This window comes from Panthera uncia, chromosome D2, assembly GCF_023721935.1.
Source record: "Panthera uncia isolate 11264 chromosome D2, Puncia_PCG_1.0, whole genome shotgun sequence".
Taxonomy (NCBI): domain Eukaryota; kingdom Metazoa; phylum Chordata; class Mammalia; order Carnivora; family Felidae; genus Panthera; species Panthera uncia.
This window is the reverse complement of record NC_064818.1, coordinates 82,137,539-82,165,229: the sequence shown is the minus strand read 5'-3', so window position 1 is coordinate 82,165,229 and position 27,691 is coordinate 82,137,539. Positions and strand designations below refer to the sequence as shown.

General features: G+C 54.9%; 1 protein-coding gene and 1 long non-coding RNA gene across 7 annotated transcripts in view; both read right to left on the bottom strand.

The window, feature by feature from the left end:
* Positions 1-9,609, bottom strand: part of LOC125933044 (uncharacterized) — a 28,874-nt gene extending 19,265 nt beyond the window's left edge. Inside the window, exons 1-3 of the long non-coding RNA XR_007460851.1 lie at positions 9,092-9,609; positions 8,634-8,777; positions 7,649-7,746 (exon numbers count right to left, since the gene is read on the bottom strand). This is a non-coding gene — a long non-coding RNA (uncharacterized LOC125933044). The remainder of the gene's footprint in view (positions 1-7,648; positions 7,747-8,633; positions 8,778-9,091) is intronic.
* Positions 9,610-20,356: 10,747 nt separating this feature from the next.
* The window catches only part of MGMT (O-6-methylguanine-DNA methyltransferase), a 296,343-nt gene continuing 289,008 nt past the window's right edge, over positions 20,357-27,691 (bottom strand). For all 6 annotated transcript variants that reach the window (XM_049645898.1, XM_049645897.1, XM_049645895.1 and 3 more), the window contains one exon: positions 20,357-20,635. In XM_049645898.1, the coding sequence (XP_049501855.1) occupies positions 20,435-20,635 (201 nt within the window). In that variant the 3' untranslated portion in view covers positions 20,357-20,434. The remainder of the gene's footprint in view (positions 20,636-27,691) is intronic.

The following is a 27,691-nucleotide window of genomic DNA, read 5'->3' as shown; positions in this document are numbered from 1 at the left end:
CATTTAAGCAACATCTGTGTGCTATAGAACTAATTGAAGTAGCAGAAGTGGCAGCTGTAAATCCACAGGAAGATGGCAGTTTGTACCCAGCACTGCTGAGTTAGCTGCTAACTGTCAGCCTGTTCCCGCAATCTGGTCTCGAGCACCACGGCACAGGCACACAGTGTCCAAAAAAATACAGCGGGTAGGCTAATGATCCCATTAACCACTTTGCTGCACGGATTTGGCTGTTTTTCCCGTTTCCTTGTTGAATTTCATTATAAATTTCTCCATTCCTGTAAAAAGTCCAGCGTGAGACGTGTCTGACTTTAAACTACTTACCTGAGCCGGGAAACGCTTGTCTGGCCAGACCGAACCGAGGATTGATTTTTTTGTTATTTAATAATTTTGCTCCCCTCACTCCTTTCGATTGCTTAAACATTTTTATCACATGCGTCTCTGTAAAAAATAACTTTAAAATCCCTAGTAATGTTGATATTTAAAGCAGTGGCATTTTCTTCCCACGGACATAACATTTTCAATAATCAATACAAGATGGCAACCATAATTTATTAGCAGTAGGGGGAGGGGGAGGAGGGTGGGGGCAAGCGCTTGCCTGGTGTAAAGGGATCGGGCTGTCCGAGAGACTGGAGGGTCTGGTCTGTCTGTTGACTCACCAGGTTGACATGCCAGGGCCGATGACTGACAGGCCGGCCGCATGCTGGTTCAGACCCAAAAGGCATCGACTGTTTTCCTTTCTTCGATATTAAGAAAAATGATACCGAGTCTTCCCTATAGAGAGTGAGCTAAGCTGGGAGTGAGGAATTACCAAGATGCCTCTTTCTGCAGAGGAAACAAGGGTGTCGGAGCCACTGTCTGTATTCAGGATATTTCCTCCATCAAGCACAACTGGAAAAAATATTTCTGACACCTCTCACCAAACCCAGCCCCGTCTTGCTTTTAACTCTGGGTTTGCTTGTTTCTGTCTCGGCGGCTTGTGGATGGCTCTCCCTCGGTGCCTGGCCCTTAGACAGTGATGTAACTGGTATCTCTCGAAGCACTCGCGAGTGTTGGATATACACAAAAGAAGATCTCCTTCAATATACAATGACTGGTGTGTTTGCCAACAACCCGCTTCATTAGAAAATTGGCACGTCCGGCCAGCTGCCATGTGACACGCCGTTAACTGTGGACATTTGCTGTCTTAATACTCAAGTACTCAGGGACTCGACTGATAAGGGAGAAAGTGTTTGGAATCTGCTGAACCCCACGCTTAGGGTGCCACGCCACCTCACGGTATTGAAAATCAATAGCCACGTGACTGCGGGAAGGTCAGAGGTGCCCAGAATTAACTTCCTAGTACTAAATTACTATCCCTTGTTTCTTGGCTTATTTTCTAACAATAACACGTTTTAAGGGGGCCTGGTTAGAAACCACTCACGGGCACAAAGTGGGAAAACCAGAACCGCCGGCCGACAGCTGCCAGTGTCTCCCGCCAGCCCAGGAAACATCAGGACACTGAACGCTCCATCCATCTGTAACTCGGGTTCTTTAAAATCTATTTCGTTTTTAGTGGTGGCGTTTTAATCCTCACGTGCAAGGATGGAAGCTGGTGTGGAATCCGTCCATCTCTGACTCACCACACAGTGCAGCTTAATAACAACTTGGGTGCTATCCCCACACCAGGATGGTGCTCGGGAGGTCACAGCATGACGTAAAAAGGGGACAGAGATGTGCTCCTGGGAAGATTAGTTTATCAGGGAATAAGCTCCAGCACCTAACCACACAGAGTCACGTCTTCAGGTGTCACTTCTGAACGAGACTCGGCCCCATCCCCAGCCCTCACGGCCCCGTCCCCAGTCCTCAAGGCCCGTCCCTAGACCTCAGCCCCGTCCCCAGCCCTCACAGCCCGTCCCCAGCCCTCGGCCCTGTCCCTAGACCTCACGGCCCCATCCCCAGCCCTCACGGCCCCGTCCGCAGTCCTCACGGCCCGTCCCTAGACCTCAGCCCCGTCCCCAGCCCTCACGGCCCATCCCCAGCCCTCATGGCCCCGTCCCCAGCCCTCAGCCCCGTCTCCACCCCTTGGCCCTGTCCCCAGCTCTAGCTGCCAGAGCATGAGCTCTGCTCACCTTTACACTCAGGAAAGGACACATAGTTGAAAAGAGGGAGTATAGTAATAGCTTTTTTTCAGAGAACTGTGGATATTCTGCTTTGATCCTACATCCGAACTGTACAAGTGGGAGTTTCTTCCAGTTCAGCTACAGAGCAGAATCTGAAACCCTGTCCGTGAGCTTCCACTGCCCTGACCTCACCAGTCCATCTTGTGCTATAAAAGGTTCTCTGACCAATGTGTGATTTTGGTCATTTGGAAATCGGGTTCACTGAGGCCGATCTTCCAAATGTTGACGCGATTCATTACCTAATACTAAAAAAAGTAGTATCTGTTTATATCACAGTCTCAGAAAAATCTATTCAGAGGCTGTAAAGCTCATAGTGGTAGACATGAGTTTTCAACCGCACTGAATGACAGCCTTTAACAACTTGCCTAAAATGTTCAAATATGGAATACATGATGCAAAGAAGCAAATGCGACACATATGTTCACGAACTATTGTAAGGATACTGGTGAATGTACCAGCCAGCCTAAGTGGAACAACATAGGACAGGACCTGAGTGTGGCTGAACGTCGAAGTTTCCTACAATATTCTATCTTTCTTCCTTTGCCCCAGAGGCAACAACTGAGTATTTATCATCCCCTTTTTCCCTTTGAAAAGGTTTTATTATGTACACGTGCACGTTCATATGTGTGTGTGCATAGGTGGTTGTATGTGTGCATAGATATTTAAAGCAACATATATCCCTCAAGACTTGAAGTTTATCGAACGCAGTACTGGAAGTCCTAGCCACAGCGATTAGACCACAAAAAGAAATGAAAGGCATTCAAACTGGTAAGGAAGACGTAAAGCGTTCACTCTTTGCAGATGACAAGATACCATATACAGAAAACCCTGGAGACTCCACCAAAAAACTACTAGAATTGATAAATGAATTCAGTAAAGTCACAGGATACAAAATCAATGTTCTGAAATCTGTTGCATTCCTATATGCTGATAATGAAGCAGTGCAAACTGAGATTAAGAGAAGAATCCAGTTTACAATAGCACCAAAAACAATAAGATACCTAGGAATAAACTTAACCAAAGAGGGGAAAGGCCTGTACTCTGAAAACCAGAACACCGATGAAAGAAATTCAAGATGATGCCAACAACTGGAAAGACATTCCCTGCTCTATTGTTAAAATATTCATATTACCCAGAGCAATTTAATGCAATCTCTATCAAAATAACAACAGTTTTCACAGCACTAGAACAAGCAATCTTAAAATTTGCATGGAACCACAAAAGACCCTAAGTGGCTAAAGCAATCTTGAGAAAGAAAAATAAAACTGAAGGTACCATAATTCCAGACTTTACTTATCCTACAAAGCTGTAGTAATCAGAACAGTATGGTACTGGCACAAAAATGGACATGCAAATCAATGGAATACAGTAGACAACTCGGAAATAAACCCACAATTCTATGGCCAATTAATCTTTGACAAGGAAAGAATACGCAATGGGAAAAAGTCTCTTCAACAAATGGTGCTGGGAAATCTGGACAGCTACATGCAAAACAATGAAACTGGACCACTTTCTTACACCACGCACAAAAACAAACTCAAAATGGATTAAAGACCTAAGTATGAAACCTGAAATCATAAAATCCTAGAAGAGAGCATAGGCAGTAATTTCTCTGATGCCGGCCGCAGCAACTTATGTCTCCTGAGGCAAGGGAAATATAAACAAAAACAAACTATTGAGACTTTATGAAAACAGAAACTTTCTGCACAGCGAAGGAAACAATCAACAAAACTAAAAGGCACCCTAGTGAATGGGAGAAGGTATTTGCAAATAACATATCCAATAAGGGTTTAGTATCCAAAACATATAAAGAACTTCTACAACCCAAGAAACAATGCAATTAAAAAATGGGAAGACAAGGGGGGCCTGGGTGGCTCAGTCGGTTGAGCATCCGACATCGGCTCAGGTCATGATCTTGTGGTTTGTGAGTTCAAGCCCCGTGTCGGGCTCTATGCGGACAGCTCAGAGCCTGGAGCCAGCTTCGGATTCTGTGTCTCCCTCTCTCTCTCTCTCTCTGTCCCTTCCCTACTCAAGCTCTGTCTCTCTCTGTCTCTCAAAAATTAATAAACATTAAAATTTTTTTTAAATAAAAAAAATGGGAAGACATGAGCAGACATCTTTCCAAAGAAGACGTCCAGATGGCCAAGAGACACATGAAAAGATGCTCGACATCACCCGTCATGAGGGAAATGCAAATCAGAACCATGATGAGACCTTCCCTCACACCTGTCAGGATGTGGCTCAAATCAGAAACACAAGAAGTCGTAAGTGTTGGCGAGGACGTGGAGAAAGGGGAATCCTCTTACACTGTTGATGGGAATGCAAACTGGTGCAGCCACTCTGGAAAATGGTATAGAGGGTCTCCAGAAATTAGAGGGTAAAATTACTCTGCTTTCCAGCAACCGCACTACTAGGCGGTTGGGCGGTTACCCAAAAAGTACAAAAACACTGATTCAAACAGATACATGCACCACAGTGTTTGTAAAAAGCAGCATTATCTACAATAGCCAAAACAGGGAAGCAGCCCAAGTGTTCATCAATGGATGAATGGATAAAGAAGATGTGGTGTATGTATACAATGGAACGTTATTCTGCCATAAAAAAGAATGAAGTCTTGCCATTTGCAACAACATGGATGGAGCTAGGGAGCGTAATGCTAAATTAAATAAGTCAGAGAAAAGACAAATACCATATAATTTCACTCATATGTGAAATTTAAGAGTTTATTTTGAGAGAGAGCAGGTGAGAATGAGTGAACGTGTGAATGGGGGAGGGGCAGAGAGAGGGGGAGGGAAAGAGACTCCAAAGCAGGCTCCGCACTCTCAGCACAGAGCCACACGTGGGGCTCGAACCCATGCACTGTGAGATCACGACCTGAGCAGAAATCAAGAGTCGGATGCTCAACCAACTGAAGGCATCCCAGGCGCCCTTCATATGTGAAATTTAAGAAGCAAGAAGCAAAGGAAAAACAGAGAGACAGAAACCAAGAAACAGACTTTTAATTACAGAAAAGAAACTGGTGGTTGCCAGAGGGCAGATGGTGGGGGGAAAGGGGAAACAGGTGACAGGGATCAAGGTACATTTGTCGTGACGAATACTCGGCAATATATACGAGTGCTGAATCACTAAACTGCACACCTGAAACTGACAGAACACTGCATGTTAACTATACTGGAATTTAATCTAAAAACTTAATAAAAGGGGCACCTGGGTGGTTCAGCCGGTTGAGTGTCTGACTTCGGCTCAGGTCATGCTCTCATGGCTCGTGGGTTCGAGTCCCGCTTCGGGCTCACTGCTGTCAGCGCAGAGCCCGCTTCGGACCTTCTGTCCACACCCCCCCCCCCCCCCCCCTCCCCCCCCGTGCGCTCTCTTAGAAGTAAAAAAATCTTTGTATAAACTTAATAATAAAAAAACTCTTGTTTGTGACCTTTACAAAATTAGTACCGTGCCCCAGGCAGTCTCCCGCAGCCTGCTTTGTGGACTCGTGACCCCGAGACTCGCCCACACTGTGGCACGGAGCTCTACTCACTCTCCAAGTGGTGTGATTTCCACTATGCACGCACCTGTCCTTCTCTGGATGGGTGTCTGGACTGACCACCGTTTTCACTCTTGCACCCAGGCCTGGCTTCTGGGCACACACCAGACTCCCTGGGGAGTGTGCCTGGGGGAGAAATGGCTGGGCTAGGACACCAGAGGGTAACCCCACAAGACCGTGCAAAGTCACTGCACACACAGCACAGACTAACTGCCCTTTTCCAGGTCTTACAGGGGCTCTTCTTTAGGTTCCTGGAACATTAACCATAGTCAGCTCTTAGCGTGCATGGACATTTGTGGGTGTTCAAGAGTTGATTCTAGAATGAGAAGTAGGAGAGCTTCGCTGCCCAGTGGGATCAGGACCGATGTTGAGGTGGTGGCCTTGGGCTTCACATCTTCATAGCTGGGTTGTTTGGGAGCAAAACGCTAATCCTTCTTGGGGGAAATGCAACCTATCACGGCGTGTTGTAAGGATCGCAGCCGCCAGTTCTGATGAAGGAGAAAATGTCAGCGTTTTGTTGGTAACGTCCCGTATTTACTAAAGTGCTCTCTGAAGAGGCCTGTGACAAAGAAGGCTCCGTCGTGCCAACACAGGGACCGCCATTTGACCAGACCTTACAAGGCGTTGGGTCTCAGCGCTCAGTGTGCAAAGTGCCAAGATGGACGATGCCCAGGGGAAGGCCCCGCAGGGTGTTGGAGGGCACCCAGAGGTCTCTCTTAAAATGAAGGACTTGCCAGAAGGTTCCCAGAATGCTCAGAAAGCTGGCTTTTCACCTCTGCGAGTCCCTGGTTCTTTTCTGTGTTGTCCGGGCACAAATTCTAGAAACACTTCTTTTCAGAAACTTCTTGTAGTTGGTTTGTCGAAAGCAGGTTCCCGCAAGCGTGGCCAGAATGCCCAGCCACGAACCGTGTGGCTCAGGCTTCCCCGTTCTCGAAGCCGGCTCCAACCTGCGGACAAGCTTCCGTCAGATGCCTGCCTCCCCGGGCAGCGCCCTCTGTAAGTGTGGGTCTCCCGGACCGCCTCGTGGTCACTTCTGGCCCAGCAACGGCTCTCTCTGTTCACCCGCTGCCGTGTTTTTCCAGCTGCGAGAAGAGCTTCTGGGGGAGTTCTTCCAATAACCGTCATCTTGATCTTAAATGTAAACATTGTCACCGCGGTTCAAAGAGAGATTAATGGTTTGCTGACGGCTCCATACGTCCTGAGGAAATGACGCGCCAGAGAGGACACGCAATCGCCATCTTATTTCCAACGCCAGTGGAGAATCCACACCCACACGTGGCCGCGGGTGTCCCTGGGACTCACGGTAGGTGCTGCCCAGGTCTGGGGCTTGGATCTATTTTCTGAGCAACTTGCCACCTGAGAAGGAAGTGTGGCATTTGTCCCCTAAAGAGGGACACAGGAGAAAGGGCTGAGTGCCAGCTCTGCCCTCGGTGCAAACTTTGAGGCCACGGCTGGAGCTCCGTTCCAGGCACAAGATGGCAGGAGGATCACACAGGTCTGCGTGGGACAGCCTGTGGCTCTCAGCCACTCGTGATCTGCAGCCCAGCCCCAGGCCCCTCCGGCCCACTCTCTCTGGTTCCCCGAGCTGCTGCTCACACCAACTCCAGGTCGTGTGCTAGCAAGGCAAATCCACTCCGACCAGTTCGCCCACTCTCGACCCCACGCCTGCTTCCACCTGCAAAGCAGCGCGGGACACGCCGTGGGCGGCCCTGGGGCTCGGGACGGCCCCTCTCGATTAGGTCTGGGCCTCAAACCACCACGCCGTCTTGACAAAGCCAGGCCCGCGGCCCTGTCAGGGCTGTGGCCTGAGTGTCAATACCAGGAGGACCGGCCAATTATACTCCACATCTGAATTCCTTACATTTTCTAAGTGTTCTACACTAATTAGTGAGTCCTGTTAGCTCTAAGGATTAGTAGCTTCTCTAAGAAGACACAGCGATGTTAAGCGACTTACCTAATTATGTAAAACACGGGATGCAGAGACGAGCAGGCTTCTCCGCCGGGCAAGGCGCCTCCGTTCTCATGGGTCCCCAGGGTGCCGGTGATGCAGTCCTGGCCTCGAGGACAGCGGGATGCTAGGTGAGGCCCCCGTGATCTCCTTGGGGCCTGCACTCCTCACAGCCTATCTCCCCTGCCAGGAACTCGGGTCTTGTGGCCGTTCCCTGCGTGGGGTGCTGGGCGAACTTCAGTGACAAAGGAGGGATTCAGAAAAGTCCACCATCCCAGGGCAGTAAGGTGAGGAAAGGCTGTAAGATGAGGCAGGTCTTTGCAGACCTAGGGGGCTCCCGCCAGACAAAGTCAGGGCTGTAGGGGCCGTGGTGTCCCTTGATGCCTGTGAGGCCTGCCATGCACTGCTCTCCTGATTGCCATCTGGAACTTCACCCAGAGCTGACCCCACACGTCACCACACCCCCGGTGGCAAGAGTGTCGGCCTTCCCCCTTGCCCGACCATCACCACTGCCCTCTGGGCCCCTGGTTTCCTCTGCTGTAAGGTGCCTGGAGCTCCTTCTACTTGAAAGGCCTTCCATGTCCTGTCCAGCAGTAACAGGTACAGTGCATGCCCTGCCTCCTCCAGGAAGCCCCTTTTGATTTTCTGAGACAGCATGCCCCGAGCTGGGTCCTTCTCATATTGGAGTCACACGGCCCGTCTACGTGGAGGCTGCCTGGCCACCCCCCACCCCCCCTCCATGATCTCGTCTGGGCATGATCTCGTCTGGGGCATTCTCATCCACCGGCCCTGCAGGCACAGAGCAGAAGTGTGACAGGCATGTCGTCTTGAGATTAGACTGCAGCAACCAGTACGGTCTTAAGACATCTGTCGGGGGGCCCTTCTTCACCCAGTAAATACACTGTTCTTATAATCAGAGCCATTAACACATTTCCGTTGCAAAAATTTAGACTACACAGAGAAACACAGAAAAGAAGTTTCAACTACTCACGCTGAGTGATCACTGTAGCGCCTTGCTCTGCAGACGGTTTTTTTTTTTTAAACAAGATCTACCATTTATGCATACGTCATGTTCGAGCATCATCGTCATCTTTCCCCAGCACGACGGGAATGAGATTCCTGGCTTGAGGAGCTTCTGGGAGAGAGTTCAAACATGGTGCTGTTCTTGCAGCAAGGAGGACGCCACAGCGGCTCAAGTTCAGAGGCAGCGTTATGGACGTCGGCTGAGTGTAGCCCGAGGCCCCTTGCTGGGAGGGCAGGCTTGGAGAGACCCTCCTGGACTGGGGTGCCAGTGGGATAGGGAAGGGGCAGGTGGGACCCACAGTCAGCCACAAAGGCACCTGCGATGCCCCGGCAGGTTCGGGCTGAGCCCACCACAAGGTTCCACCCCTTCCCGGGAAATCCTGCTCATCTACATCTGAGACCAACTCGCTGGAAACTACACAGTACCCGTCACGCTGCCTCCTGGTGCAGAAGTCCGATGTTTGCGTGGAGAGGTACCGACAGCTGCATCCCTCTTGGTGTTGTAATGTTCAGATGCGTCACGTCGAAGAGAAGGCAGCTAAATGCGGGTTCTCGGCCCTGCATGGAGCGTCCTGGTCTGGAGACGGAGCGGGAGGAGTCGGGTGCCTCGGCCGCAGGGGAGCGGAGCTGCGTGCTCAAAGCGAACGCCCTCCCTGCCGCTCGATGTGCCTCTGGTGGACGTCCCGTGGAGGCCCAGATGTGCGTCCGTCTGGAGCCGGGTGACTCTGAGTCCACGGCCGGAGGACACAGTCGGCCCTCCAGACCACGACCACACACACTCAACACCAGCACCCTGGAGGCCAGCAGGTGGCTTTGCTTCTCTTCCAGGGTTACGGGTAAGAGAGAACTGACTTTCCAACCCCCAGGGTGGGGGACCCCTTGGCGTACGTAGAACATCAAACATGTGAGCACTCTGGGGTCAGAGTGGTAGGGAGGAACCGGAACTCTCCTCCCTTCTTGGGGAGAGAGAGAGGGAAAAGACTCAGCAACTGTCAGAGGTACGATCTCTAGCTTTTCTCAGCACCACTACAGGTTTAAAGTAACTTGGTCTGCATTACATAGAATGTGTTTTCTGTCATAAAATTGTATAATAGTTTATCCTAATTTTTTTATTTTTACTCATTTATTTATTTTAAATTAAAAAAAATTTTTTTTAACTTTATTCATTTTTGAGAGACAGAGAGAGAGTATGAGCAGGGAAGGGGCAGAGAGAGAGGGAGACACAGAAACAGAAGCGGGCTCCAGGCTCCCAGCTGTCAGCACAGAGCCTGACACGGGGCTCAAACTCGCGGACCACGAGATCATGACCTGAGCCGAAGTCGGCCATTCAACCCACTGAGCCACTCAAGCAACCCTGTAATAGTTTATTCTAACAAAATTATAAAGTTCTTAGCTGAATGTCCCCCCTGCCCGCCAGGCACCATGCTGCCTACCTCTGTCTCAGCCCTTGTAGTCACCCAGAGTCAGAGATGGGGCGGGTCCTTCGTGGTCTGCAGGGGGGGCCGAGGCAGTGGCGAGGGCGGGGACGTGGACCCCGGGCGGTTCTTGGCCACTGCTCTGGACGCACCTGTTTCCGGGAAAAGCAGCAGAGTCACAGGCTTCCAGTGCAGGAAGCAATGAGGCTGGCACATCCCTGCCTTTCACATCTTCCACTGTTGACAGCTTCTGTTTTATAAAACGCATTGAGAAACAGGGGAAAATGCCTCCTGCCCTCATGCGATAAGCTGATTAACGAGATTTTAGTTGTTCTGTCCCAATGTCTGTACCGCCACCACCCCCTCCGATGCTCCCGGCTGTGGGCCCTTGTGCTCGGGCCCCTTCTCCGCTCAGATGGTGTCTTGCTTTACACCCCTTCCCCCCTGGCCTTCAGGTGTCTGCACATAAATGCCCGCGAGGAGGCCCCGGACCAGGGCAGGCTCCCGAGGTGGCCCTGGGAATCGGCATGGCCATGTGCAGTTGGCGAGGACCCGTCCCAGGGCCCCATGGAGGTGGTGGATGAGTGAGGGCCTCTTGCCAGCACCCCAGCACCCCCGTACCCCTGGTCAGCCCCGCGTGGTGCCGGGACCAGCTCTGGCCAGCCAGGGTTTTCTGGTAATGTTCATCCACTGCTGCTTTCGGAAGCCAGCTGGGAAGTAAATGATGCTGGGTGGTGATTTCCAAATTCCCTATCAGACACATTCTCTGCCACTCTGGAACTCGAAAGCCACACTCTGGACAGAACCAATGATGACACCAGAATCTCGAGGAATCATGCCCAAGAAAACAGCTCCTCCCCATTCCTGAGGCATGTGCCCAATGCATGCAACTGTGCAGCACAGACCCGCTGGTGTCCCCCAAGGCTCTGATGCCAGCAAGAAAAGTCCCCTGTCACCCACGGCTTCCCTCGGGGCCCCTGAGCCAGGCTCTTGGGGGAGTTGGCACAGCCTCAGGAGACGGGATGGAAAAGCAGGTACGTAAATCAGAATGCACCTAGGCGGAGCCCTCTCCAGATCCTCCCGTGTACCTGCACCCCCCCTCTGCCAGGGCTGAGGCCTGACTCGAGCCAAGAAAGCTGGTGGGGAGACACTAATCTCCACCTAGGAGTCTGCTGCCCCTGTGATCTGCTCCCACAGGGCCTAGTGTAGGTAAGTTAAGCCATTAAAACCCTAAGAAAGAGAGCCCTTGGCCAAACGTAAGGTGCTCCCATTCTTTTGGGCTGGGGACAGACAGCTGTTCCCTCCACGTTATGGACTCTGGCCTACAAGCACTGCTTCACAATGTCTCATCAGGACCGTGACTGTCCCTTGAAGACAGCCCATGGGGGCTGGCATAGCATAGCTGTGCCCACCCCTTCTATGAACCAGACACTTCAAATGTCACTTCTCCTTGGATCCTGTGCTTTTTCCAGGAAAGCAAGCAAAAATTAATAGAAACACTGCTGGAAACTTCCTTGGGAACACCCTCTTCAAATGGAGAACTTACTTCCTGAGGAACACAGGGTCCTCTGTCAGCCTGTCTCTACCACATTGTTGGCCCAGACCCAGGGGGCTGTCAGGAGCCAAATCCCTCCCGTGGGGTCTCCACTTGGGTTCTAGAGGTTCTCGGAGAGGCTGGGGGTCACAGGGCGGCGCCCACAGCACCAGGCGGGAATTGCAGATACCAGGGCTCTTGAGTTTCCAAAACACTGAGAATGGCTCCTCTCTCCCTCCTTGCAGAAGTCACACATGCCCCCAATCACACCAGTGTAGCCCCTGGTGTGAGGAAGGGGCTCATAAGACCCCTTCTGCAGAGAAAGCGGTCACGCACACACAGTAGAACCTTCCAGCCCCTTCTTCTTGGGGCAGGTACATACACTGTGAGGCTTTGTGCCAACTTTCCTTCCCTGCGCCAGAGGCGGGCCGTCCAGGAAGATACACGGAGGCTGAGACTAAACACCTCACCCCTTCCCGAATCAACATCCCGACGGATTTGACCCGGTCTCTTACTGATGGACCGTTAGAGTGATTCCTTTTTTAGTATCATAAGCACAACTTTGAAGAACATCCTCCACCACTCCTGTTTCTTTGGAGGGATGATTCTGTTACTACTACCTTTACTTTTATGTGGCCTGGAGAGTCTTCTGGGCTCTCTGTCACATGGGACAGTCTCTCCAAGGTGAGCCCCATCCTGGCTGCTGTGCAAACTCCACCCCGAGGACCTGCCTGCGTCAGGTTGGGTGCTGACCATGCCTTCCCTGGTTCTGTTCTCCCCCCAAGTCCCTCTTCTGGCTCTGCAGCACACTTGCCTGTAGCCTTAGACAAGTCCTGAAACCTTGGGCCTGTTTCCCTACCTGGAGGACAGAGGAAGCAGTGGGATCAGCTCTATTCAAGGTAGAGCCTGTCTCTACCAGCTCATGGAACGTGGGCTGTGGGATCTGCTGGGCTCAAGAAAGGTTAGGAAGCAGGTAGGAGACGGGGGTCTGTGCCAGGAAAGGCTGTTGGCAGAGGGTGGGGCGGGGTGGGGCAGGGACTATGGTGCCAAAGCGTGAGGCATGGGCAGCTCCGGGTGAATTGAGGCTCTGCTGATTGGGGTGGCAGGTAGAGGATGGCCTTGCCTGCGGGCCTGGGGCTGGCGTCCAGGCCTTGCTGTCCCCAGGAGCTCTGCTCAGCCTATGAGCAGACAGACAAGCAATCCTTGGCAAAACGGTGGCTGTGCTTGGAGGGAAAGGACAGGACAGAGGATGGAGAGCTGGCTGTCCCAGCAGGTGTCTTGGGAGGCCTCCCCAGGGTGGGACACAGGGGGCAGAGCATTCTGAGGGGAGCACTCCTGCAGGGAGGTCTACGCGGACCCCACCTCCTGGGAGAAGGGGCAGAGTGGCCATGGGTGACAGGGACACGAGAGCCTGCCTGGCAGAGGAAGCCGGGAGCCGTGTGTCTGAGTTGTGTGGCTGGGCGCACACCCAGGGGGCTCTGCTGAGGTCTGAGAGGCAGTGGGGTGCAGGGCGGGCCCGGCACGTGCTGGCCCGTAGGTTCTGGGGAGACCATGCTCATGGGCAGTCCCAGCAGAATGCCACGTGCAGCCAGTGCCTCGCTGGCGGGGCTGGTTTATGCCACCTGAACCCAGAGTACCTGTGCATGGGGGCCGAGGAGTGACGATCTGCACGGGCTGCTCCCTGATCCCCACACTTACCCGAGGGCCACGCCGCCCCAGGCCTTTCCACGTCCGGGCGGTGAGGCTGGACCATCTGCACGCCACCTGGAACAGAGACACATCCTCTGGTGGCCAGGAGGGGTCCTGAGGAACAGACTGTGGTTCCTGGGCACAGCCCTCCTTGGGGGCCTCCTCTCTCCTTTCCAGATGCCTGTTCCACCCAGTTCAAGGTTGGCACGGACATCTGCACACACTGTCCTCACAGAGGTGGAGGCTGTGTGTCTGGGCGAGGTCATGTGTTCAGTGGACTGGGGCTCCGTGACCTCTGAAGGCACAGGGTCAGGGGCTGGGACACTCTGGGCCCACTCTCTGCCCTGGGTGTAGCCATTGGCCAGGCTAAGATGCTCCCAGGCACGGCTGGAGGATGGTGAACACAAAGACGGAGGGCCTCTGCTGGGGAGAAGGGAGGAACCACAGCCTGCTGCTGTGTCCCAGGAGAGGGATGGGGACCCACTGGCATGGGGCCCGGGGGCTCTGAGGACCACCCACAGCGGAACAGGGTCTCTGGAAGGCACTGCCCTCCCACCCCAAAGTGGGAGGCTGTCTGCACCTGTGTGCAGGGCCTGGGTGGCCTCTTCATTCCACGACCAGACTGACTTCCAGCCAACAGCTCTTCCACCGGCTCTGTGGGAGCTGGCTCCAGAATGTTCTAGAATGTTCCATTTCTGGCTCAGGACTTTTCTTCCATCCACCTCACCTGACTGGAGACTCTGACGGGGCCAGTAAGGTGGACAGTGTGGTCACGGCTACTGCTCTTCCCTCTTCAGCAAGGGTCTCAGCTGAGGCGAGTAACCTGTGAGCCCAGACTTAAGCTGTCCCGCACATTTGATGGGGTCATCAGGGCAGGGTCACCTGGGGAGGCTGCATAGGAAGAGAGGATCACAGCCAAAGCCTGTGAAGCCACGAAAGCCCTTTTCCCAAGAAAAATGGTCTAAATTGTGGTACAGAAGACCACTTGAGGGAGAATACTGAAATTCTAGAAAGAGCAGAACTACCGTGAAGAGAACATCCTAGGAACACTTGCCCACACTAGGTTTGAACTTGAGTACAGCAAAGGGTGGGCTCCCCAGGCCGGTGCATCCAGATGGCAGGTATGGGTTCATGGGCCTGCCAAGTCATAGCCCTCTTCCCAGCTCACGGGCTGTCCCCCGGCTCACGTTCCTGCCCTCGTCTTTCAACGTGCCCAGGACCCCGCTCTCGACTCTTGCTGATGAGAGCAATGGGGCCGAAGCAGCCCCGCCCCACCACCTCCTTCCGGGGGGCGGGGGGACTGCCTGGGGGGTGCTGGGAGCTGTGGGCTGTGTCCAGGGATACACAGTGTGACCCCATCCCCGGATGCAGATGCCCTGCAGAGCACAGCAAGTGCGACAGGAACTCAGCAACACCTGAAGGACAAGAGGAGGAAAGATGGATCCGGAAGGCCCACCCGGAGCAGCGAGAACACAGAAGGGGGGAAGGGCCAGGTCCCCGCAGTCGGCACTCAGACAGGTGTGAACAAGAGGACACAGACGTTCCCGGTTACGGGGGAAGGTCCTCAGCGGAGGCAGCTGCAGGGAGGCCCACAGGACATCCAAGAAGGGCCGCTCCAGCGGGGTAAGCACAGCAGCCACAACGGTGAGGGCTCTGCCCACACGCGGCCTCTCACACAGAGGTTTCTGCTCAGAGTACTTCCCCTTTTTGGGACTCAAAAGAGCAAAGCAAGGCCTGTGAAGGAAGCATCCGGAGAATGTGCCGGGCCCAGGTCGAGCTTGCTCTGGCTGGACTAGAACCATCTGGCACTGAGGATCTGCGTTCAGCAGGAGCACCGCACGCTTATCTGGAAGGATCTGTATCTGGAAGGATCTCCAAGCTGTCACAAGTTTAATACTGCCGGGGGGGTGGGGGGAGGGTCTGTCTCACTCCCCAAAGGAACCCATCCACAAGGGCTGTGAGCTCAGCCCAGCCCCCAGCTTCCTCTGTCCCGTGGGCCTCCCTCACCTGGTGGGTTGCACACGGCACAGGATGCCCCTCGTGTGGTTGCCATGTGAGCAGGTGGTCAGGGCCCTCTAGCCTGTTCTCTCGGGCTCTCGACTGATTAAATCCCAAAGATGGCCAGGGCTGGCCCTTCCTTCCTGGGCACAGATTCAGACTCCCCTCTGAAGGTCCCTCGGAGATGTGCCTGGGGCTGGGGGTGCCCCAGGCTCCAGGGCTTTCCCACAGGGCCCGGGGCCCAAACTGCCTGCTGGGGAGTGCAGCCCAGCCCTGCATACCTGCCCCTGCACTGCCTGCCAAGAGCCTCACACAGGCATCCACTTCTTCTGGGAGCCATGGCCATCAAAACATGCAAAAGCAAGACTTTTTGCACAGTATCACATGTTGCTTAATGTTTGGACACTGATATTTTCTCCAGCTGGGTTTTTCTTAATTTAAGTCAACAAACCAATCTGGAAGCAAACATGTTGCTCATGTTTGGGAACCAAACAGAAGTGACGTGTAGCGGGAGACTTAAGGAAAGCCTCAGGTGTGTGTGTGTGTGTGCGGTGGTGTGCCCGCCGGGGGGGGGGGGTTGGACTCCACCTCTGAGAGGCAAGGAAAGAGGGGAGACAAAGTCCCTGGCCTCTCTCCTGTGCCCCTCGCACCCCTCGCCCCAGGAAGGGTGTGTGTGGGCAGGAACCACACATATGAGGAAAAGCCGTGCAGAGCGATCCCCAGGATGGCTGGCAGCCAGCAGTCATTTCTGCCCCAGTGGCACCAGAGTTAACAATGATGAGGGCACTGAAGCTCCTTCTCACGTCCTCGGATGTGGGGCCCCTGGTCCAGCTGAGCACCGACACCCACAGACGAGCTCCGCTCACCAGGAACCCAGGAAGGCAGCTCAGAACAGGGTGCTGAACACGAGGCTCTGTGAAGGTGCCCTATGACCCCAGTGCCGCATTTTTCGTGATCGATCTTAACTAGCGTCCATGCGGAATCTTCTTCTTGTGGCTTTTTTCCATGAAAAAACACTGAGACAACTTTAAAGACTCGTTAACGATGTCCTTTCATCAGGCTGGGCTCTGCGTCCCGCAGCGCCTTGCTGTCCGGGCCCCTGGCCTGCGCCTCGCCCCCCAGCCCGCGGAGCCGGCCGGCTGATGGAGGCCAGACGTGCTCGTCTGTCGGCAGCTGGAGCCACGGCGTCCGCGGACCCTGCACAGCTGCCCTCAGCCGCTCACAGACGCGTCGGGACCTGCACTTTCTCCAGGCTCTGGGCCTGCCTTTCAACTGTCACCCCCTTTCCTTCAGACAGACGGACGGACAGACAGACAGGGGCTGCATGGCAGGGTTCCATTTAAATCTCTACGTCTTTCAAACTGATAACGGGCAAAATTGATGTGAACTTGTTTCCTAAACACAAACTCTCCATCAAACGCTGGCGAACGAGAAAGCAACCGCACACGGGCCGAAGGAGACCAAGCCAAGTTAAATCCCCCTCTGTGACCCCACCGCCGGCACAGCAGCAAGAAAACACGCAAAGCACGCACTGGGACGCCCAGAGACATGGCGGCTCTCGGACCACGGAGAAGGCCTTAGTTTCCCGCCCTTATAGGACAGTGTTCTGAGTGAAATAAACTCTTTCTGTGTGTCCCACGTGAAGTCATTTGTCACTTCAGAGGCCTCTGTGTGCGGCCTGAAACCCAAATCGCACAAAGATCTCCGGCAAGCTCTGAACAGTCTTCACGTCGATTCGGCTGTGACGTCCCACCTGCTCCAACCGTGGCCGAGGCTGGGGCCGGCGCGGCCGCCCATGGTCATGGCTGTGGGTGCCGATGGCAGGAGACACGGCCAGCAGTGCCCGCCTGCCCCTGCCGGGCCCACAGCAGGGAGGACAAGGACATCTGGAGCAGCACGCAGACCCCACTGGGACCCGCTGGATCGAGCCACCACTTAGGTTTTGAAGCAACCCCCTTGAACAGGGTTTTGTTCCCATATTACAGTTTTGAAGGAAGTTCTGGGACAACGTTGTTGTTCGTGACCCGGTTAAACGATGGTTTTGACATAAACACACCTGCACTCGACACGCCTGGCCACCCAAAAGAGGCGACTGTGTGAGCACGCGGTGTACAGACAGGAGACTTGGAAGAAAACTTGTTCCCAAAGACATTTGGGTTAGAAACGGCTTCAGTCTCTCTAGGTCGTTCAAGCAACGCTTCTGCTAAGAAGCAGACAAGGATTAAAAGCCCCAACTAAGTCGCTTGCAAGGTGAGCTTACCTGCGTTCTCCAGAATGGGCCCTGCCCGCACCCTTTGTATCTAGAACTGGGAGCAGCCGACCCACGTGGTCTGCGGCTCTGTCTTCGGCCACATCCCCTCCAGCCCCTGCCCGCACAAGACACCGCGAGGTTTCTTCTCTGGGCGCAATGGCGGCAGACCCGTGCTGTCACTTCGCCCCTCGATGCAGCCAGAGGACGCGGTGGACGACGGTGGGCTTACCTGGGGCTTCTCCACACGGAGAAGGCACCGGAGAACACAGCCACCCGTTGGAAACCTCGGCTCCTGCGTGGCCAAGGGCATCCGTACCGTATGCACGTGGCTCCGCAAAAACAACCGTTTTCTCCGAACCTCTCATCGTCCTGGTCTCTGGAAACGGGGGAGAACAGCAAACAACGGCCGCTGCACGGAGCCGGCTGTCCCGCCCCCGTGGGTCTCCGTGTCTGCGTTCAAAGTACCATGCGCCACGTTAGTGCAGGGGACCCGAGGCTGAGGCCGAAGAACACGACTAATTCTTGTTTCCACATTTCTTTTTATTTGGAAAGTATTTTTGTGTTTCTTTGTGCCTTTCCTTTTCCTCCTTATTTCCATAAGCCGCACTGCAACCTTGAGCAGCAGTGGCTCTAGGCGACTGTGCTGGCTTTTCATGTGGGCCCCCGCACAGCTTGTCCTTGGAGCGGTACACGGCCGTGCCTCTGTCAGCGGGAACCTCGGGGCATCTATCAGGCCCGTTCTGACAGGGCCGAGGAAGCCCTGGGAGACAGAAAACAGGACGCGGTCTGTACTGCACCAAGGGCACGGCCCAAGCAGGCGGTGCCAGGCCACGAGGGGCTGCGGGGTCACCTCGGTCTGCTCTGATGGGCGGGTCCCCGGCCGCAAGTGGCCGAGCCCCGCCGGGGACGTGGGCCTTGTAGGCACGCCCGCGTGTGGCCGTCTGACTCAGGAACCCTCCCTGGGAGCCCACCCGGGGATCTGGAGATCGGTGGGAGGCACGCGGCGTGTCAGGGACCCACACCTTCCTGGCCCGGGAGGTGGCTGGGGTGCACGGCATGCGGGCGGCACGGGACACGCGGAGCATCACCAGGGTCTGCCAGCAGCACCGACGGCACCCCGTGCTCCGCGGGACCGGCACAGAGCCGATCGCAGAGCTCCCTCTGCCCCCACTCTCAAGTCTGTCCTCAGACAGACGTGGCGACTGGGGGTCTCCCGACCACAGCCTAGTGCACTGCTATGGTGCCCTCTATTGGAAAGCACTCAGACGAAACCCACACCCGGGCCAGCGAGGCCAGAGCTCCTGCCTGCGAGGACCGCGGTTTTCCGGCCCGTTCAGGGCAGAGCACGACCGCATTTCTTGGTGACCGTCAGTTCCTGGAGAAAAGCATTTTCCTCACAGAATTTACAACACAACCACTTCTGCAGTCCCCAAATGCAAAGTGCACCCCGGACCCCCACTCGCCTTCCCAACACGTCAGAAACACAGAAACGGGCCCCTCTGCTCACACGCGGAGACGCCGGGAGGGCGTGCTTACAGCTGTCGAAGCTTGCCAAGGGGCTCGGTGAAGCAAGGTGGCCCCGCGGCCTGTCCGGAAATCAGACCTCCACGTGGCCACTGCGGGCGCCGGACGGCAGGCTTTGAGACAGCAGCAGGGAGAAGGATGGAAATCAGAAGGTGATGCAGTAATGGTCCTACCACTTTATTTTTGAGGGGAAAGACCCAGAATTTGGTTGACATAATAAAAGGATATAACAAATTGCAAATTGGTGAGAAAAGCCTAAAGTCTGTTTACATCAGGCACCGTTCCTTTACCGGCGTTAAGGTAACATGGAATTTAAAATACGCCCAAACCATGCATATTACAGGCTGTATATTTACCCAGGCTCTCGGTGACACATACAAAGCACCTGAGCTTCCCTGCTGGGGTTTGCGTTGTCACAGGAACCCCTGACAAAAATACAGCTCTCTCCTGCACAGTGGGGTGGAGTTTATTTTCTCCATACATCATACGCTCTATTCTTATTTATCCACATGCATAGCTGCAAGTTTCCCTTGTGTTTCTCAGGTACGGTTAATTACAAAGAGAAAATGACAACGCGATAATGAAGCATCGGACGGTGGCACGTGGTTGGAAACACTCTTCTCTGCTGCCAGCGACAGGAGCAGACCCCCCTTCTTGTGTGACCTCTGACTCTTAGGCTCTATCGTCACCTTCCATTTGGAGCGCACAAAGGTCAGCAGCGGCAGGAGAGGGGCTAGGGCCCGAGGAAGACCCTCCACCCTCCGCCCTCGGGAAGGAGCCATTTAGACCAAACTCCTCTCAAGGAGCTACTTCTTTTCCCAAATCACTTTGGTAAGTGGTTCTTTTCCATTCAACCGATACAACCCAAAGTGTGTGCATCCTGCACTGGTTTTCTGGCGGTGAGAAGAACATCGCTAGGAAACCTCCATGAGCACTGGCTTCCGCGGCTGGGCCTCCCTCAGGAAGGCCTGAGTGGGAGACACCGTCCCGGCAGCCTCAATGGCTAAGCAGAGAGGGGAGCCGGGGAGGCCAGCTTCTCAGGGGGACAGGCCTGCGTCGGGGGGGCCAGGGCCCTGGCGGGTGCCGGATGCTCCCACCTGCCCGGAGGACGGTGGCTCTCAGGCTTGCCGGGCCCCCCACTTTCTTATCCCTGTGTTAACAGACATTAGAAATGGAACGACGACGGTGTGAGAGAGAAACAAACGATGAACAACGGCCAGTTCTCTGAACTCACTCTGCCGTAAAATGTGGAAACAAGAAAAGGCACACACGCTATGTCCCCCAGGACACGTTCAGGTCTTTTAATACCGCACAGACCACCTCCAATGTGCTAGAACCTTTATGTGTCACTCAAGTATTTACTCCCACAAGTCCTCCGTTCCACCAGCAGGCTGGGGGTGGGGGATGCCACCCCCACGGGAGCCTCCCGGACAGCTCGGCTTCTCTGTCAGGCGGCCCTCGTGGGCGAGAAGCCACTCCTTCGTGGCCCGGCCTGCGGAGTAGTTGCCCACGGCTCCACTGCTGCAGACCACTCTGTGGCACGGGATGAGGATGGGAAGCTGCAAGACAGAGAGGCGACCCTGTCAGTCTGGGCTCGGGGCCCGCAAGGTCTCTCGGCATCCAGAGCAAGGCCCTTGACCACAGTGACATGCAGGCCCCCGGCTGGCTGCCTCGGCGCTGTGCACCCCTTGGTCTCTGGGGGTCTCGGCACGGGCCGAGGACGGACACGACGCTCCAAGGCAAATGAACGGCATTTTCCAGAGAATCCCTTTATACCAACATTCGGAAGGAGAAAACTGTCTTTGGTAAGTAATTTGCGGCGTATGCTTACAAATTTCAAAATCACATTTCCAAGTTACGGGGCGGTAGGTAAAATTCGCAAACATTTCGAGAAGTGACAGGAACCTTCAGGGAAGACCATACTCACGCAAGGCACCGGAAAAATGTGGCAAACTGGTACAGTCCCCACCTGCTTTTGTAAATAAAGTTTTATTGGAACACAGCCATGTTGTCTGGGGCTGCTGTTGCAAAACAAAGTATTTACTACCAGGCCCTTCATAGGGAAGGTTTGCCGACCTGCTTCATGCTCTGCATTGCACTGGGAGTGCGTCTCCCTTCCTTAATCCCGGGATACTTGGAAGTTTGAGAAACTCTAGTCCTCGTCTGTTCTCACCTGAGCAGCCGCTGCCACCATCTGGCCCCTGGATACCTGGACTGGGAGAGGCTGGCCAACAGCATCCCTGAGGACTCGAGACCGGGGCCGTGCCCACCCGCAGCCCTCCCCAGGGCGCTGGGGCCTACCTGTGCGCCCACCTCTGGAGACAGACGGAGGAGTCAGGTGTTTAATCAACACAACGATTTCACTAAAAGCAAGACCAACTCATGATGAAAATCCAAATACAATCCTACAAAGAGAAGCCAACCCACCGTTAAAAGGACCCACTGCCAGGACCAGGGACGGTGACGGCTGTCTGGGTGCCGTGCGTCACTGGGACACACCAGGAAACGGAAGTGAGGGCTGGGCTCTGCGCACCCAGGGCCTTCACCAAACCCTGCCAATCCAACTTACCGGCAGCTCGACATGCTGCGATACTAGTCCCGGAGGAAGGCAGGCTGGCCTGCAGCCCCGGAGGAGGAGGGCCCACATCGCAGGCAGGTCTCCCTACCACACCCTGATGCCCCAAGGACAGGACTCTTCCCCCCGTGCCCTGCAGTCCTTCTGCCCTTGCCTGGGGCCGGCACAGGGCAGACCCATGGGTGTCTGGTCCTCCACATCCCAAACTGGATACCAGAGCTCACAGGTCCTGGATTCGAGTCGGGACCACGGTCACATGGGTGGTTCGTTATTCCTGTAGCCACACGCAGGCCAACAATCCCATCTAACACACTCCCTGTAGTCAATTCTCCCAGCAGAGAAGACCTCTGTCCTCCCCAAGGGTAGGGGGGTCCCTTTCAGCAGCGGTCCCCAGGGGAGCGCCTGGGTGGTCCCGCCACTGGCCTGGGCTGCACAGACAGGAGCTCCAAGGATGTCCGCTGGCAGACCTGCTCAGGGTCTGTTCTCAGGACGGAGTCCACTGTGGAGGGTGGGCACAGTGCGCCTTGCCCCTGCTTTTGATTTCCATGGGGTGGGACACCCACCGGAAGAAGGGACCCGCCACCGCATCCTTTACCCCCGGCCCGAGGCGGGGAGGACTCCCTGACCAGCCATCCTGGGAGGAAGGCATGGGAATGCCCAGCACCAGGTGGGGTCCTGCGAGGGGACCTGTCTGCCCCGCAGCACAGATGTCGTCAGCACCTGCCTCTGCTGGGGCTGGTTAACAGGGAAGGGGGGCTCATTCCAGCCAGAATTCCTGGGAAGCCCACTGTGGCCACAGCACCTCTCGAGTTGAGCTTTTATTTGAATAAAGCTAATACCCTGCTGTCCTTTATCCACTGCACAGCTGGCCCAGGACACAGGAGGAAAAGAAAGGGAAGGAACTTATGGCCCCTTAAAGCCAGAGTGGACAGGAGCCTGTCTCAAGTTGCTGACCTCGCCTCCCTGGTGGCCAGTGGGCACTATTTAGAGCATGCCAACTGCAGGGGGCACACCGTGTTCCCACAGTGGGGGCTCTGGGGGATGAATGGTCATTTTGCTTAAAGACCCCGACAAGCAGTTACTCAGAACCCAAGACTTCCCAGGACAGGACATCTGGTGGATTCTCAGCAGAGTTCAAACCTCTCAGGAGATGGTCTGCCCAGGGGTCCCGGGTAAAACAGCCCTCATTCCTAAGTGGCTGCATCTTGACTGGGGTGCAGGGACGTGGGTGGTCAGTCACGGAAGGCCCAGGACATGCTAGGGTGACGGTTCTCATTGTTGTGCAGATCACAGCAGTGCTCCGTGAACAGCCAGCCAGCACGGCTATAGGAACTGGCCCCGCTCTGGAGACAGACCCCCAGCGGACCCCACCCTGGAAGGGAGCCGGGTGGTACCCAGGGACCACTCAGCTCCCATCCTGCCTCACCTCCTGAAGCCCCAGACCTGCTGTCCCCAGCCCCTCTCCGTGCACTCACATGTGGCTATCGTGCTCCAAATGTCCTGCAAGGAAAAACGGCCACTCCTGCAGGGCCCTGAAGGGTGAGAGTTTCTCAGAATCCCTCTACTAAGTCTGCAGCTCAACAGAGAGAAGATTCACGTCCCCTACCCCCAAGCTCCAACTCCAAAGACCCGAATTGGACAAAGCGACCAGCGACCAGCCACCAGTCAGCTGAGTTTCTAGGAAAGTGGCTGAACACACGTACCTGGGGTCTCTTCTCATGGCGTCTAGCCGCCCTGTGGCCGTGCATCCACCTCAGCCCGTCACACAAAACAACCCGCCTAGAGTGCCCCCCAGTAGGCCCCGAGCCATATCTGTCTCTGGGCAGAGGGCACGGTCCCCAGTCCCATCCCGGACCCAGCACTCAACGACACCACCAGGGAGAACGTGGCCTGTGCCCGCTGTGGCACATCACACAGCCTCCAACAAGCCTCAGGCCAGGCACGGTCAGCCTTGGGTTACATTTCCTGCCCAAGTTCCCACGGCAGTTTAGGGGCAAGGAGGGGAGTCCAGCCCAGCGGGGGCGGAACCCGGCGCCTGCACATGGCCTCTCCACCAGCTGCCCGAGGGGGATCGCTGGCCTTGTGGGTAACCTGGCTCGGATGCTGAGAACCTAACTTCTCCCGCATCACAGACCAGTCCCTATTCTGACTGCAAGTTTGGGTTGCCATGGGAACGCATGCAGTCTCAGGGGATCTAAGGACAAGTCACAGGGTCAGGGCGGGTCTGGGGAGAGCTGGCTTCCCGTCTGTGCCATTTCACACACCGGGAAAGCTCCCGCTGCCGCCCCGTCCCGCAAGCAGCCTATCATCCCTGTCATCTTGGGGGGAGAATCACAACATTTCAAGTCTGGAATATTGACTTTGATTGAGGGCTTTTATCAATACAATAAATAGTCACATTAATAATTGCTTCGAGGACTCAACAACGTGAAACTCAAGTTTTGACTGATAAAGATTCGAGCTAGTTTCACAGATGTTTTTAGGTACCGATTCAATTTCCCCACCCAACGCTGACTTCACGGGTGGGCTCTGATTTTCCTCCCTGCTCCGTGTGTCCCACAGACCACAGCCCTACTCCCGTGGAAAGGCAGTGACGGCCACCGCCCCGGCCAGGCTTCATCTTGGGCAGCAACTGCGGGACAGCAGGTCGCTTGCCAAAGACGCACGATTTTTACACAAGAGGCAGGGAGCACCGCTTCTGTCCGTGTTAACTTTGGTGGCGGATCTCAGACGACGAAAATAACCAAGGCCGCCAAAATGTACTTGCGCCCTATGGACATTTCAAAGGATCCATACCCTCTACACCCTCTTCTTGAAAGCCTGTACTGCATAAAATGTAATTTTTATCAATAACCAAGCAGCTCATAATATCACAGCTGCATTGAAATCTTCACGCTGTGAAATCTAATTCATCCAATACTGAATCCATCACTTACACAGACTGTTTCTCATGTGCTATAAAACTTCCAAACCCATAGATTTGTCTCCAACAAAAATAACACGAAGGGGCCTTTCAATCAATAATGGAATCCCTCTGATTCTGGTGCTGGCTGAATATTTTTTCCAACTTCGCCTTTGTTCTTGTGGTAGCAGCCCACAAGGGAGAGGGCTTGTTTTCACTCGAGGCCTCATCAATACCTAAATCCTGGTGAACAAGTGACACCGGGAAGCTGTAATCAATAGCTCCCTGTGCGTTTTTTTCTTCTGGTCAAATGGTTCAGCCCCACTGACAGCCCTGACACTTAGAACATGATGCTAAATCTTTATCAACAGCCATCTGGGTGACTGGCAGAACAAGACTCGGGGGGTCATTAACGCTCGTGGCAATCTGTGAATAAACTAACTCCTCAGGAATGCGTTTGTTTAGAAAAAAGTGGGGAAACTCTCTGTGCGATGTATTGATTGCCTTTGAACTGCATTTAGCAAATTCTGTCTGAGGATGAGCGGAAGGGTGCTCTTGTGGGGGAGGGCCACGAGGCGTCTCCAGAGTCACTTACAGGAGGCTGACCATCCTCCGTGGTGAATGAGTGGGGGGGGGGGGGCGCACCTTCCAGAAGGCTGCCGAACCGTCTTATGTGGGCTAGTGAGTCCTCTGTGGAAAACCTGGAAAACCGAGCACTTAGGAAGGGACCAAACCCCCACACGGCAGCAAGCAACGCTTCCTCTGGTGGGGAAGAGAAGCCTGCCCCGCAGCAAGGGCTGGAGTACGAGCCAGCTCGTGTTCGAGGTTATCGCTAGCCACCTAAGGAATGAGTGCACAATGAGCTCCGTGGTGTTTTGCCGCATTCCAAACCCATTTTCTACTCTCCTTCCCAAAAGGTACAATTGCTCTACTCAGCCTAAACTGAGAGAGATTTTCAACGAGCAACTCTCAGCGATGCTCTGTTGGTACTGGAGCTGATGCGTGGGGCTCCGCGTTGGGCCTTGTGCCGCCAGCACCAAGGAAAGGGGGCACCCACGTGGGACAGCCACATCATTCGTGGCAGGTTCCTGGGTCACCTCTTGGACGCCCCAGCCCATTCCAAGGAGGTTTTAGATCAACTTTACGGGAACCCCGCGAGGACCGCAGAGCTCCCTGGGAGGCTGAGCGGAAGTTGGCTACACCTTTGAAGGTTTTCTCGAAGGCGCACCTGTGGCATGTCGGCACCAGGCCTGGAAGCCCTGCTCCGCCCTGCAGCTGCCGGCATCTCCACAACCGCCTGGCGTGGACGGTCCCTGCATGGGTTACGTGCGGCGCCCGACAACAGAGGGACACGTGGCCAGGCCCCGAGGGCTCACCCCTCTGCCTGGCTGCTCATGGCACAGGACAGCACCAAGAGGAGGGACCAGGCGCTTGCTCGGTCCTCATGCCTGATGTCGTCGCTGCCATTCTTGACCTGGGCACGAGGCGGGGAAGTCAATACGTTGACTTTACGGACATTAGAGATTTAAGCCTCGGGAGATCCTATTTTATAAATTTCAGTGACTGAGGCCACAGTTGAAGAGAGATGTTCATCGAGATTAATAGCAAGAGAAGAGAGTCATGCTGGTTGCAGAACAATAAATGTTTCTGAATATTGCCAGGAGCGTGATCGCTGAACAGTGACGGCACGTCCCTTTCAGAGAGTGAGAAACTGCTGTCATCACACAGAAGGCAGGTGCGGGGCTACGGATGCGTGCCGTCCGTTACCAACGCTTGTTCTCGGAGCAGAGGCGGGCGGCAGCCACGCCCGGGGCAGCGACGGCGGCACCCACCTGCTGCGTCACACGGTGGGAGTCAAGTCAAGCCTCCGTGAGCAGCGTGGGTGACCGACTCTACACACAGGGCATGGAGAGCAGAAATGGGGCCCGCAACACGGATGAAGATCTGGGACAAAGGGAGGATGTCCACAGGATGCCACGACCGCGGTGGGGGGAGGCGGGACAGGCAGAGCCCGGCCGGCTTCTGACGTCCTTCTCACAAGGCGCGGAACGGAGCCCGGATACCACGGTGTCCCAGCCGTCTTTCTATCCAGAGCACGGTCCAACTGCTCAACGTGGAGACACAACCTGGGAGAAGGCGGTGGCCTTTCCGAGGAACGACGTGGGTCAAAGTTTGTCAGAAGCGTAAAAAATCATGCTCATAAACCTGATGCCGAGTCATCCTGTGCGCATGGCCAGCGTGTGCACCCACAGGGGTGGACTCTGAAGACGCAGCTGGGCACGTGGCAGCGAAAACACAACAGGACGGCCGCCGAGGACTCTAGATGGGGAGATGCGGGCTGGGTGCGACGCGTCGTCCGCATCACATGCTGCTCGGACAATCGGAGTTTAACAAGGCAGAGAGCTCTTCTCCAGGTCAGACACGCATCAAGACAGTGCGATCCACCGCAATCCTCTATGAGCTGCTGCTTAAACCAAACAAGGCCGTGTTGTGCGGAAAGCTGGGTAATCGCCGTCTCCTAGAGATGCCGGGCTCTGACCAAGGGCAGTCGGTGCCAACTGGCAAGAGCGGCGGGTTGGGGTGTGTGAACGCCCGCCTCGCCTGGGTCAACGGGGATGAAGAGAATTTTGAGGACACACAGCAAAGCTATAGCCATTTTCAAAGGAGGGAGGTCTGTCTGATGTAGTAATTCCTCCCCCAGGATGTGCTGGTTCTGTTTCCTCATCCTGACAGGATGGCACGCTTCTATCCCGTCGCAGACGTTCCCACCGCTTCGGGGAGAAACTGTTTCGAATGTGCTAGCAGGCCCCTGCCAGGCTCTGGACAGGCTGACAAGAAAGAACATTCCAGGCCTCACTCAGTTGTACGGGGTCGTCCTCCGGCAGACCTGGCTTTGGGGACGGGGGCGCCACGGCCTCTTCCCCAACTCACGTGGACTTCCTTCCTGAGACAGCATGGCCGGCGGCCCAGGTACGGGTATGACGGGGAGAAAGTGCCCTCTGTCCTACGGGGCACAACAGGCGTGCGGCCACCCCACACAGCCCATCCTCTGGGGAGCTCGGCGTGGCCTGGAGGGGATCTCCCTCTCAGCAAAACGCGACTACAGATGCGCAGGGGGGACAAGGACATGAAAAGGTT